The sequence below is a fragment of the Ranitomeya imitator genome, chromosome 5, assembly GCF_032444005.1.
Source record: "Ranitomeya imitator isolate aRanImi1 chromosome 5, aRanImi1.pri, whole genome shotgun sequence".
In the NCBI taxonomy this organism is placed as follows: domain Eukaryota; kingdom Metazoa; phylum Chordata; class Amphibia; order Anura; family Dendrobatidae; genus Ranitomeya; species Ranitomeya imitator.
In genome coordinates, this window is record NC_091286.1 from 252,271,442 (window position 1) to 252,285,723 (window position 14,282).

General features: G+C 41.8%; 1 protein-coding gene across 9 annotated transcripts in view; it reads left to right on the top strand.

The window, feature by feature from the left end:
• The window catches only part of PTPRK (protein tyrosine phosphatase receptor type K), a 413,915-nt gene that overhangs the window by 298,121 nt on the left and 101,512 nt on the right, over window positions 1–14,282 (top strand). For all 9 annotated transcript variants that reach the window (XM_069726055.1, XM_069726057.1, XM_069726060.1 and 6 more), the window contains exon 13: window positions 1,592–1,628. In XM_069726055.1, coding sequence (XP_069582156.1) covers window positions 1,592–1,628 — 37 coding nt within the window. The remainder of the gene's footprint in view (window positions 1–1,591; window positions 1,629–14,282) is intronic.

The following is a 14,282-nucleotide window of genomic DNA, read 5'->3' on the forward strand; positions in this document are numbered from 1 at the left end:
TGAATGGGCAACACAAGGATAGTTAGATTAATGTTTTGAGGTGGTAGGCCAGTCTGAAGAAATGCGTTTTTAGCGCACGCTTAAAACTGTGGGTATTGGGGATTAATCGAATTAACCTGGGTAGTGCATTCGGGAGTGGGAGGTTCTGATTATTGAGGATGATCATTAGCAGAATGAAGGGCACAGGTAGGGTGGTAGACTGAGACGAGGGAGAAGATGTAGGGTGGTGCTGAGCCGTGGAGTGCTTTGTGGGTGAGGTTGATAAGTTTATACTGAATTCTGGAGTTAATGGGTAACCAGTGTAATGGCTGGTACAAGGTAGAGGCATTGGTGTAACGGTTGGTGAGGAATATGATCGTGGCTGCTGCAGTCAAGACAGATTGGAGAGGGGAGAGTTTGGTAAGAGGGAGACCGATTAGTAGAGAATTACAATAGTCCAGACGAGAATGAATAAGAGAAATAGTAAGAGTTTTTGCAGAGTCGAAAGTAAGAAAGGGTCGAATTCTAGAAAGGTTTTTGAGGTTCAGATAACAAGAGCGAGTCAGTGATCGGATGTGGGCGGTGAATGAAAGCTCTGACTCAAGTATGACCCCAAGAGAGCTGGCGTGTTGCTGGGGAGTAATGTTAGAACCACACATGGAAATGGTAATGTCGGGCATAGGTAACTGCTGGTGTCATGTCACCGGCTTCCTCCAATTAGGCAGTGAGGAGCCAGCTGTCAATCCGCATGACACCAGGAGTCCCGCCCTGTTAACAGGAAAAGAAACTCTGTGAATGTGACGTCAGCGAAGTCTCTAATCACTCTGTGCTAGCGGATAACAGCGCCAGGTACAGAATGCCGGTTTGTAGCAACTACCTGCCTGTTAGAGCTTAGGCACATTTTTTATTTTTGTCCCTGATATTCCCTTTAACAACAATGATTAGTGTGAGGGTCTTCCAACTCTCATGGAAGATAAAGGTTCTGCCATGACCGATTTTGGACTTCTGATACTTTTGTTCTCTCTCATATAAGCCACATCCGAAGCACTCTCTGTCATAGGAAACACATGAGCATTAGGGAGAACGACATGTTTTCTCCTGTATTAAGCTACGTGCACGTGTTAAGTATTTGGTCAGTGTATTACATCAGTATTTGTAAGCTAAGGCTAGGAGGAACAATCTGAGGAAAAGTATAATAGAAACACGTCACCACTTCTGTATTTATCACCCACTCCTGGTTTTGGCTTACAAATACTGAGGTAATATACTGACCAAATACTGAATATGTGAACGTGACACAAGGTGGAGTCGGATAGGTGGCTGCTGGCCAAACGATCGTATAACCAACTGCTATCTGTTGGGTATTTGGCGCCTTAGGCAGTTAAGCTAGTGGATCATTTGTGTAGTGTTTATATGTTTTCACTAGAATTTAGGTATCAAAATCCCCTTTTTTTCCGATGACTGCACCTCTAATGATACATTTATAGCATATCTGCATTAAATGTCTGAAGTAAGAAAACACTATTAAATGCCAAAGGTTTTTTTTCTCGTATTATAGTAAGGAAATAAAACATAGACTCATTGATGCTTTTTTGTTTGTTTTTCCCATTAGGAAACAAAGACTCAGTGTGTGCGTATTGCAACCAAAGGTAAGATGTGCTGCCTGCTCGTCACTGGCTATATTTGGGAATTCACAGCGTCTTTTCTTTGGAAGCTTCAAGCAGTTAGATTCTGCTTCTTACCAGCTTATATAGTCTTTCTTCGATGGTCACGTGCCTGTTTTAGACTCGCAGAATTGAGGAGATACGATAAATGTATCTCTAAAATGTGTGCTCTGTGGGGTCCTGTTCTGGGAGCAGCTGGAGACTTATGGAAAAGTTGACAACACGATTTACAGATGGCGTCCTGCTTCTGTGGATGACAAGCAAAATATACCTTTTCTGCTCAATATTCTGTGCATTTAACTTTTAGTTTGTACTTTAAAGCTAAACTGATTTGAACAACTTTTCACTATTTATTTTACAATTCTGCGGGAGGGCAAGACCTGGACCAAGCGACTGCCTTATAGCAGTGGTCAGGGGATGCGTGTCTGTTCCTTCCTGTTTTCCTCCAGCAATTCTCCTTTCCAAAATCTGCAGATCCCAGATGCATAGTTCGGTCATTGAAGGGGAAATAATCGTACCGTTTCTACTAATTTCTCTTTGGTTATGGCAAAAGGCTAAGTCAAGAAAGGGAAAGGTGCAGCCGCAATGTCAGGAGGAACAATTTTTATCACATTTGATCTTATGAATATTAATATGTCATTTTTCTTTAAAGACCGATGGTGCATCAAAAGAACGTAGCAAAACCATTTTCACATTCTGTACACCCAAAGGGTGTGTTTTGAGGAGGAGAAGTCCGACTTGGCTTTCAAGAGAAATCCATGTCCAATTAATACACGTTTTTTTTTTATTTACAATGTTAACTATATGCTAAAACGAACCTGGAAATATGATTCCCCAGGGGGACTTGAAGCTGCGATTGTCCGATCACTTCTGTGCTTCAGCACTGTATAGCAGAAATCACAATCTCCTATGAACACCGGCCACAGGCTGGCCTTCACAGGAGGAATGTAATGACCGGTACCAGGGTCATCAGCAGACCTCTGGCTGTCGTGACAACCCATTGGTGCCACACGATCACGTGCCAATGGGTGGGATGAATGACGTTCTTCCGACTGGCACATGTTTAAATCCTGATGTCAGTGATTGACTGTGAGATTGAACAAGTTAACAGCCATGGGCTTAGCACCGCTCCACTCCGTGGCTGTTAAAGGCACATGATGACTGATTCATCACGTTCGAGGAAGTTGTGAGCTTGGTGTGCATGCCCTCATCAAAGGCAGGAACACGGCCTTTAATTAGTAAATGTACGTCAAAGGTAGTCAAGACATTAAAGTAGTGAAATGTCACTTTTTCCCATGATAAGGACTTTAAAACCGTGTGGGCAGCACGGTGGCTCAGGGGTTGCCACTACATTTTTGCAGCGCTGGAGTCCTGGGTTCAAATCCAACCAAGGACAACATCTTCAAGGAGTCTGTATGTTCCCCCAATGTTTGTGGGTTTCCACTTGGTACACAGATTTCCTACCACACTCCAAAAGACACACTGATAGGGAACCTACATTGTGATCACTAGTGGGTACAATGATGGTGACGTTTGTAAAGTGCTGCGGAGTATGCGCTATACAAGCAAAACATAATAGGCAATTGTGGGGGGGGGGGGAATAGGAACAGAACTTGCTGTGTGAACAGCAGTGTGGATTTCCAATTGAAATCAGTAGGAAAATTATTCAGAGAGTATTTGAACCATCTGATCCGCTTCAAAATCCATGTAAAAAAAACCTGCGAACAATTCCTTACAAATCAATATGTGATTCAATAATCATAATACTCTTTATATTGCTCCCGCATATTCCGTAGCGCTTTACATCATCACTGTCCCCTTTGGGGCTAACAATCTATATTCCCTATCAGTATGTCTTTGGAATGTGGCAGGAAACCGGAGAACCCGGAGGAAACCCACAAACACAAAGGGAGAACATATTCTGAATAATTTCTGCTTGAAAAAATATTCCAAATGTAACCACTGAATCAATAGCAGCCGAAAGAATTCCAATACAGAATCCGCAAGAAATATCCACATCAAAAAGCATTGCACGTATCCCCCGACGGTGGAAATTATCTATTCATTGGTGCTATTTGGGGTCAGGAACAGTTCTGCCTTTCTATGCTCAGGTCTTCAAGGGGCAACATAAATTGCTGAATGGAGCACCAAAAGACTTGATAAGTGTAGAAAAGCTTAGAGACGTCTAATTCCAGGGGAGGGAAATAACCTTTATGACTGTAGAGATACATCATCCTCTGAGTCGTTGGGTAATAGCCACAGTCATTTCCTTGTGTCAGGATATGTTTTTTTATTTCTATATTAAAAGCATTTGTGGGTGTTTTCCATACATTTGTCTACCACATACTTCCATATACACTTTTCATCCATTATCTAGACTAAATTGGTGCTGCAGAACGTTCTTCACCAGCCTAGCGCTTTACTTGGGAGAATTTCCAAGCATTTCGTTAGAACCGAGTGCACCCATGTGTTTTATCTACCTGTGCTTTAGGGCTTAGGTATTCTGAGAATAGCTCTTCATTTCAGGTTTTTGAATGTAGATTGGGCTGATAGTCTACATAAAAAAATGCCTATTTTAACTCTTTGAGGTACATTTGTTACCTTCTCAGAAATGACTCCATAGTCATACTCTTAGCAGTATTTTATGATGTCTGATAAGCTTATTTTTGCCTGATAAAAATAAAGTTGGCTCTTTAGAGGAGTTTTCTGTCAAGGGAGTTTGTGGTCAGATTGTGGTTCGGGCAGCATCAATCAGACACTGGCTGAGCTATAGCAGCCATATATGTTTTACACTGGAATACTGACATGTTTTAGACACTACGAAAAACCGGCCATGGGCTGTGCATCTCGGCTGACTAGTCCAAAGCAGGGCCTAGGCCAATTTCTCCTCACCCCGCTCCCCCGTGACTGATGTATCTTTCCCTAGAAACACAAATGGGGCGAGACCTGTCACCCAACGGAGAGAAGCCACCATGAACTGGCGTCTCGGAAAAGTCAGCGGAGACAACTAGTCCATAACTGATTTTAGAAAGTATGGTTCCTCTGAAATGTCGCAGTTCTTAGAGTGAAACATACCTGGCTACAATTGCAGTGTCTGATCCATGCCGCCTAAGGTTGGGCAGCATGAATCTGATGACTGTTTCCTTTAATGAGTGAATCTTCAGCTATTTCTTGAAAGTGTTCTAGATTTAGTATTCTTTTTAGTTAAAAAAAATTATTTTGGACAGGAATATAAAGAAAACTACAAAATATTATGCATATTTGTTCGTGCAGTGTCCAAATTATTATTTTCTATAATAACCTATATCAACAGTCGTCTCCATAGTAAGCTATACAGGGATATCGGACAAAAACATAGTCTACGGTAATCCATAGATGAAGGGGATAGGGTGGTGAGCAGGAATGGTAAGAGATTAGATAACCATACCTTTGCCGAACAAATACTTATTTTGTACACTGCTTATGGTTATCATATGGTTATCATATTTTGTATTGCTACAGGGTAGCAGAGATATTGCACATCTGTATACGAAATCCACGGCTGCCAATTTAGTTAGAAAGATTCCATAGCGTCGTTGTCTTTTCATACGTAATTTTGAAAATCCAAGGGTAAGTTACTGTTCACATTCTCATTGAAGTATGAACATCAAGAAAGGCTCTCAGCATCTATAATCGTATCCATAAACTTTTAGACTATTGGCATACAGCTGGATGGTATGTACTGGCATACTTTTTTATGGAAAACTACAGTTGACTACTTTTTCAATTCAAAAACCATAGGTCAGTATGTATTACTGGATAGCTTGCTGTTTCATATACTGATGAATACCTCCCAACCTATAATGTAAATGCATGTCTAACATATATTGCCATTATAGTGTGCGGAGTTTAATCAAGAGAAGAACATGCCTGCAGCGTTAGTCTGCAGGAGTAGGCTCCTTTCTCATTGCACTTAGCGGTGTCTAATAGCCTTCTGTTATGGGAAAGCTCCCAGCCCATATGCCAAACATACCCATAGGCTCCCGTTTACCTGTTGAAGCCTGAAGAGTATGTTTTTAGCCTATATGTCTGTATTCCTTGTAGGAATCTTAGAGTGCAGCTGTTCATTTCCTAGGATATCCTACTAATGCCTCCACTTATGTGCTTTTAATTATGCATCCATCTCAAAGGAGGTGACTAGTCTGTTCAGATATCTATATGTGTGTAGACGTATGTGTACATACATATATTATATGTTCCATATTTATTTTTTTTGAAGAGGAGGAAAAATTGCAGAAAAAATTAGATAGAATAATACTTAGGAGATTACTTGGTGTGTTCACACAGTTCTTTGACATGGATTTTGGAGCAGATCTGTTTTAAAATATTTATCAAGAGTATGTGAAGAGTTTTTTGTTGTGGGTTTATTTCCATATACACAGAAAGAAGCTCGGTGTGAACCTTTTCTCCTTCGAGTGGTTCTGTCTGACATTGGGGCTTGGGTCTATTGGATCCCCACCCTTAGGGTTTTCTTCATCCATAGGGTGCTAACTTCATCCCCTCTCTGCAACGATCTAGCGTAATGTCGGACAGTTCGAGGTTTCTTTTTATACATCACTTTGTCTCCTGATGTTGGAATCTGCAGTGCTGTTAGTCCTCATCTATAAAACATGTTTGTAATAAAGTTATTGCTGAGCCTCCGCTTTCTCACAAGCGGTGGGATAGCAGTAACTGTCACCATGGAACGTCTCTGATCATTGTCTTCTCGTCCTTTGGTCCATGTGCAGTTTACCTTGTCATATGCAATTCAAATCAACATTCGCCGTGTCGCAATAGATTTTCCCCTCTGCTTTATTAAGTGACCTATCTTTTCTGCAGGTAATGAACAATTGTATTTCATCATGTTTGGATAAGGGTCTGTACATGTTCAGCTAAATTATAATCATGTGAAACGGTGAACTCGCCATATACAAGGCAACTAAGGATGAATAGAATATGTCAAATAGAAATATTGCGCTTATATAGAATGAATATAATTTTTAAGCTTGAGATTACCGTGGCCAGAAAGAAGCAGTTTATCAAAAAGTCTAATTTATTGACTGGTCATCTAATCGTATTGAAAATGAAAGCTAGAATAAGTTGTTACTCTGCTAAATCTCATGATCCTTATAGTCCCGATTATATTGCTGTCCTAGGTTCGGAATAGGATTTGCAATTTTTTGACTTCTAGATAAACATGATGTCATTTTATTGTACTTGATTCGTAATGAATCACATGCTTTTTTCCCATTGGTACAATTTTAATAGCGTTCATTAGTCGCTGTGTAACTTCCTATGCAATGCAGTGCCAGCAGCCAAATAAATCTTTTTGTTTGAGATTTCATTGCTTTATAAATACAAGCAAATCAATGGGGATTCTGGGTCCTGAGACCCTTAACGATCCTCTAAACTTTCTGTGATGAATCAGAAGATGACCATAGCGGTGCTGGACACAGGAGAAGGCGGCGATCAGTGAGACCCCTACCGATCACTCAAATTCACCCTTGAGAGGTGCATAGCTCAGGAGAAGGGAGCACACAGCTACGTGGGGTACAGATTCAATACAAAGCATAGGCTATAAAGCCTATTCAGTTTACTAACTCTGAGTTTTGTGCATGCTCAGCCAGCGTTTCATTACCTTCTCTGGTGTCCAGTGTCACTATGGTAGTCTTCTGAGTCATGAGAGAAGGTTCAGACCCTCTGGATCACTCTGGGGTCTATGAGTAAAGGCAGCGATACCGACAACGATCCGGATCGCTGCAGCGTCGCTGTTTGGTCGCTGGAGAGCTGTCACACAGACAGCTCTCCAGCGACCAACGATCAGGGGAAAGACTTCGGCATCGTTGAAACTGTCTTCAACGATGCCGAAGTCCCCGGGTAACCAGGGTAAACATCGGGTTACTAAGCGCAGGGCCGCGCTTAGTAACCCGATGTTTACCCTAGTTACCATCGTTAAAGTAAAAAAAACAAACGCTACATACTTACCTACCGCTGTCTGTCCCCGGCTCTGGGCTTCTCTGCTCTGGCTGTGAGCACAGCGGCCGGAAAGCAGAGCGGTGACGTCACCGCTCTGCTTTCCGGCTGCCCGCCGCTCACAGCCAGAGCAGAGAAGCCCAGCGCCGGGGACAGACAGCGGTAGGTAAGTATGTAGCGTTTGTTTTTTTTACTTTAACGATGGTAACTAGGGTAAACATCGGGTTACTAAGCGCGGCCCTGCGCTTAGTAACCCGATGTTTACCCTGGTTACCAGCGAAGACATCGCTGAATCGGCGTCACACACGCCGATTCAGCGATGTCAGCGGGACCTCAACGATCAAAAAATGGCCCAGGCCATTCCGACACGACCAGCGATCTCACAGCAGGGGCCTGATCGCTGCTACGTGTCACACATTACGAGATCGCTACTGAGATCGCTGTTGCGTGACAAAACTTGTGACTCAGCAGCGATCTCGCTAGCGATCTCGCTATGTGTGACGGGGCCTTAAGTCAGAAATCACTTTTTCAATGTAAGCTTATGAAGGGTCAGAACGAAGCACCAGTATAATAGCGGTTTTCTTCAGTTGTTCGCGCTGCTCTTGATGAGGAGGCATGCTGGAGTCAGATGCTAATCAGGAGCGCCAAACAAGTGCTGTGGCCATCTATGTGTGCCTCGCCACAAATCCTACTCCAGTTCTTGCTGGGATAAGATTTGTGACGTATCTGAGGCTGCTGCTCCTCATGGATTTGACAAGCTGCGATCACCACATCTCTGTCCCGCCCCATCTCATCGCACTTTGTTGGAGCTCGGTGAAAATGGCATTAAAACGCTCTACGTTACAAAGTTTTAGCTTTTTACATCTGAATACTGATGGCACATGAATTTGAGATTATCCTTGAAGAATGGTCAAATATGTTGCAATATGTCACAAACGTGTTCATTCCATGCCTCGATGACTTTTGATGTGAGGTGCAGTCATGTTTGCATCGACTAATTTTAGTAAATTGATCATTTTAGTAATAAAGTTTGTATTTGTAACCTTTCATGTTAAGGATCTTGTCCAATTTTTAGAAATTGTTCAGTGAGATTGGTTAAAGCCTTACATTTGAAAGGGAGTGTAGTCATTTATGCTGCATACTGTACAATTACAACGTTTTAAACTTACAAAATGTCATTGGTTTGGATGTGCTTCTTTAAGAAAGACTACATCTGCAGTTATGAAGTTGGGTAGTGTTTATCGAGGCTTCATTGTGGTAGGTGACGTCACTAATTTCTGAAAAAAATTTGAAAATGTTTGAAATAGACGTTTTTAGATAAGTTGGATTCATCATTTAGCCTTGCACAATGTTGATGAAATTGTTCCATGGCGTACAGAAGAGATACTAGTACAACGGTAACACAAAGATTTCTTATAAAATACCATAAATCGGTATCTTGATTTTAAATGTAAGTTTTTCCGAAATTTGTCTGAACTGGGACCCATATTTAGTTATTCACTGGGACCCTATTATTTCAGTATATGGCTTTTGGTTAGCATTGATATACACCTATTAGAAGCCTGATTTATTATCTTTTATTCACTACTCCTTTTTATTGCATGCTTCATTTTCCACTAGAAGACAAAGATCAGACCTTAAACTCCTGCTTACGCCTTTATGGCACACAAAAGGGATGCAAATTATGTAGAGTCCTTTAGATGATCCCCAACCCTTCTGGTGCTGATGTCGTTCATCATTAATCAAGAAAGAGCCTGGGTCAGGAACTCTCTTCAACATTTAATAGATCCTTTATCATTGAAATAATTTCTCATAAAAGATTGGATGAATTCATCTTTGTCACGTTATCACTGGAATAATGATTAGGTTGGTCTGTAATTACCCTTCTTACCTTCAGCAGTGCACAGAGTTATCACCTTCACTTGGGAGAAATTCCAGCTACTCTTTTATTATGGACCTTCTGACATTTCTGGCGGTTTTGGGACCCTCTTGTCATATAAAGTAGCTGTGAAGTCTTTCAAGGGTTATCCTGTACATGAGGATGCATACCACACACAAAGTATTTGTTTTGAACTTGGGTTTTAAAGTGTAATTGTCCTTTTTAATTGTTATTTCATAAATCAATAGTACACGCAAAAATAAGCAACTTTGTAATGTCTTATCAGATAAATTTGTTTTTCTTCTCCTTAACTGATCATTATCAAAATTCTCAATTCTTGAGTAAAATCCATATTCAATGAAGGCATACTTTCCCATTAATGAGATAGGAGATGACGTTTGCTACTGGTAAAATTCTGTGTATAAGGCAGGAGGAGGAGGGAGGAGCTCTGCCTCTAGCTCCTTCCTGTTCCCATCTACATATAATCTTATCAGCACCAACTGCCATCTCCTATCTCAGCAATGGGAAAGCATGTCTTCACTGAATACAGATTTTACCCAGGGTTTGAGAATTTTGATGATAATCAGTGCTGACAGAAAGAAGCAAACTTCTCTTATAAGATATATTACAAAGTTGATTATTTTTAAACTAGATGGTAGCCCAATTCTAACGCATCGGGTATTCTAGAATATGTACAGTAGTATATAGCACAGCCCACATAGTATATAGCACAGCCTATGTAGTATATAGGACAGCCCATATAGTATATAGGACAGCTCACGCAGTATATAGGACAGCTCACACAGTATATAACACAGCCCACGCAGTATATAACACCGCCCACGCAGTATATAACACCGCCCACGCAGTATATAACACAGCCCACGCAGTATATAACACAGCCCACGCAGTATATAACACAGCCCACGCAGTATATAACACAGCCCACGCAGTATATAACACAGCCCACGCAGTATATAACACAGCCCACGCAGTATATAACACAGCCCACGCAGTATATAACGTATATAACACAGCCCACGCAGTATATAACGTATATAACACAGCCCATGCAGTATATAACGTATATAACACAGCCCACGTAGTATATTGCCCAGCCACGCGGTATATAACACAGCCCACGTAGTATATAACACAGCCCACGTAGTTTATAACACAGCCCACGTAGTATATAACAGCCCACGTAGTATATAACAGCCCACGTAGTATATAACAGCCCACGTAGTATATAACACAGCCCACGTAGTATATTGCCCAGCCACGCGGTATATAGCACAGAGACGTAGTATATAACAGCCCACGTAGTATATAGCAATGTGGGCACCATATCCCTGTTAAAAAAAAAAAAAAAAAAAAATTTAAATAAATAGTTATGTACTCACCTTCCGGCGGCCCCCGGATCCAGCCTAGGCATTTAGCGATGCTCCTCGCGACGTTCCGGTCCCAAGAATGTATTGCGGCAACAACACGTGATGATGTAGCGGTCTCGCGAGACCGCTACGACATCATCTCGCGAGACCGCTATGTCATCTCCGGGCATTGCCGTAATGCATTCTTGGGACCGGAGCATTGCGAGGAGCGGGAAAGGCGCCGGAAGGTGATAATAGAATGATTTTTTAAAATTATTTTTAACATTATATGTTTTTACTATTGATGCTGCATAGGCAGCATCAATAGTAAAAAGTTGGTCACACAGGGTTAATAGCAGCGTTAACGGACTGCGTTACACCGCGTTATTCCGCGGTGTAACGCACTCCGTTTAACGGACTGCTAAAACCCTATGTGGCCGCTGACTGGAGGGGAGTATGGAGGGGGCACTGACTGGAAGGGAGTAGGGAGGGGCCAATTCTTGGCCTGACTGTGCCTGTCACTGATTGGTCGCGGCCAGCCGGCTGCAACCAATCAGCGACCCGGGATTTCCGCGACAGACAGCTGGAAGTACCCCTTAGACAATTATATATATACAGTGGGGCAAAAAAGTATTTAGTCAGTCAGCAATAGTGCAAGTTCCACCACTTAAAAAGATGAGAGGCGTCTGTAATTTACATCATAGATAGACCTCAACTATGGGAGACAAACTGAGAAAAAAAATCCAGAAAATCACATTGTCTGTTTTTTTATCATTTTATTTGCATATTATGGTGGAAAATAAGTATTTGGTCAGAAACAAACAATCAAGATTTCTGGCTCTCACAGACCTGTAACTTCTTCTTTAAGAGTCTCCTCTTTCCTCCACTCATTACCTGTAGTAATGGCACCTGTTTAAACTTGTTATCAGTATAAAAAGACACCTGTGCACACCCTCAAACAGTCTGACTCCAAACTCCACTATGGTGAAAACCAAAGAGCTGTCAAAGGACACCAGAAACAAAATTGTAGCCCTGCACCAGGCTGGGAAGACTGAATCTGCAATAGCCAACCAGCTTGGAGTGAAGAAATCAACAGTGGAAGCAATAATTAGAAAATGGAAGACATACAAGACCACTGATAATCTCCCTCGATCTGGGGCTCCACGCAAAATCCCACCCCGTGGGGTCAGAATGAGCACAAGAACGGTGAGCAAAAATCCCAGAACCACGTGGGGGGACCTACTGAATGAACTGCAGAGAGCTGGGACCAATGTAACAAGGCCTACCATAAGTAACACACTACGCCACCATGGACTCAGATCCTGCAGTGCCAGACGTGTCCCACTGCTTAAGCCAGTACATGTCCGGGCCCGTCTGAAGTTTGCTAGAGAGCATTTGAATGATCCAGAGGAGTTTTGGGAGAATGTCCTATGGTCTGATGAAACCAAACTGGAACTGTTTGGTAGAAACACAACTTGTCGTGTTTGGAGGAAAAAGAATACTGAGTTGCATCCATCAAACACCATACCTACTGTAAAGCATGGTGGTGGAAACACCATGCTTTAGGGCTGTTTCTCTGCAAAGGGGCCAGGACGACTGATCCGGGTACATGAAAGAATGAATGGGGCCATGTATCGTGAGATTTTGAGTGCAAACCTCCTTCCATCAGCAAGGGCATTGAAGATGAAACGTGGCTGGGTCTTTCAACATGACAATAATCCAAAGCACACCGCCAGGGCAATGAAGGAGTGGCTTCGTAAGAAGCATTTCAAGGTCCTGGAGTGGCCTAGCCAGTCTCCAGATCTCAACCCTATAGAAAACCTTTGGAGGGAGTTGAAAGTCCGTGTTGCCAAGAGAAAAGCCAAAAACATCACTGCTCTAGAGGAGATCTGCATGGAGGAATGGGCCAACATACCAACAACAGTGTGTGGCAACCTTGTGAAGACTTACAGTAAACGTTTGACCTCTGTCATTGCCAACAAAGGATATATTACAAAGTATTGAGATGAAATTTTGTTTCTGACCAAATACTTATTTTCCACCATAATATGCAAATAAAATGTTAAAAAAACAGACAATGTGATTTTCTGGATTTTTTTTTCTCAGTTTGTCTCCCATAGTTGAGGTCTACCTATGATGTAAATTACAGACGCCTCTCATCTTTTTAAGTGGTGGAACTTGCACTATTGCTGACTGACTAAATACTTTTTTGCCCCACTGTAGATATGCTATTGGTTTATTATAAAAAAAAAAAAATTAAAACAGCGGTCACACCTTAAGTTTATGTAATTTTATAATGTTCTAGTTTTTTTTTCCCCAGTAAAACTAGGTCTTTTCTAGTAAAGGGTTCTACTCATTTAAAGAGGTTAGATGGTCCTTGCGGTATACGTCCTTGACAGGCGCAAACCAATTTGGGATGGAATGTGGAGTACTGGAATGCAGGCTTTCAGCCTTGACTTAGTAACATAGTAGGGAGCAATGCTATCGCTTTATCGGAATGTCGCTAATACAATATTTCCGTGCATTTTTTCTCTCTAACGGTTGGATATGGAATAAAAGCCTTATAGGTAGTGCGTTTGTATCTTGTCATGTTGGTTATTATGCTTACATACCTCCTACTGTGTCATTTGCTCTGCAGGGATAGTATAATGTGAAAAAATAATCCCGGACTTTTAAATCACATCTGATAATGTCTGTCTTAGAAGGAAAATCTTGTATCTGTAGCCATCCTGCTAATGCCAGTGTGGTGCTTCCTGCTGAGAGAATATTTCAAAAAGCAGTGTTCCTTGGCAAGTGCTATTAACTAAATCACCACTAAAACTAGATCAGCTCTTCTCCTGTCTATGGTTCTTCTAGTGGTGTATAATGGCCTGGTTAACTCCATCTCTGCTGTGCACCCTTGAATGGTCTCTGTAGTACATCATGTTAAGTACATTGTTAAAAGCAGTTGTGTGTATTCAGCTTAGAGGCAATTTTATGAATGTGTTACAGCATCTCAGCTCAGACTAATGTTATTGCAGTAAGAGGTCACATAAACTGCATTGACACAAACACTAAGGAACCTCCCCCAATATCATAGTCCGGTTCATCAGAAGGTGATGTTCCATACAGTATGTATATCTTGAGAATTGTGTGATTTGTAGTTTAATAATGTAAAATGTCATTTACAGAAGTGGAACAAAAAGAGTAGCTTCTGCTCCAGTTATCATGGAGCAACATCTGTGGGCACTGAAGACAAAGAAGCCTCCTCATCCCTGCTCAGTGGACGATTTCACAAACTCCCCTCTCCCGCTCTCTGACCACCACCATCTTTCATTCTCTATCAAGAACTGCCATCCCACTCAGGTCACCCCCACTTTCCACACTTCTAGAAACATCCAAGCCATTAACACCCAGAAA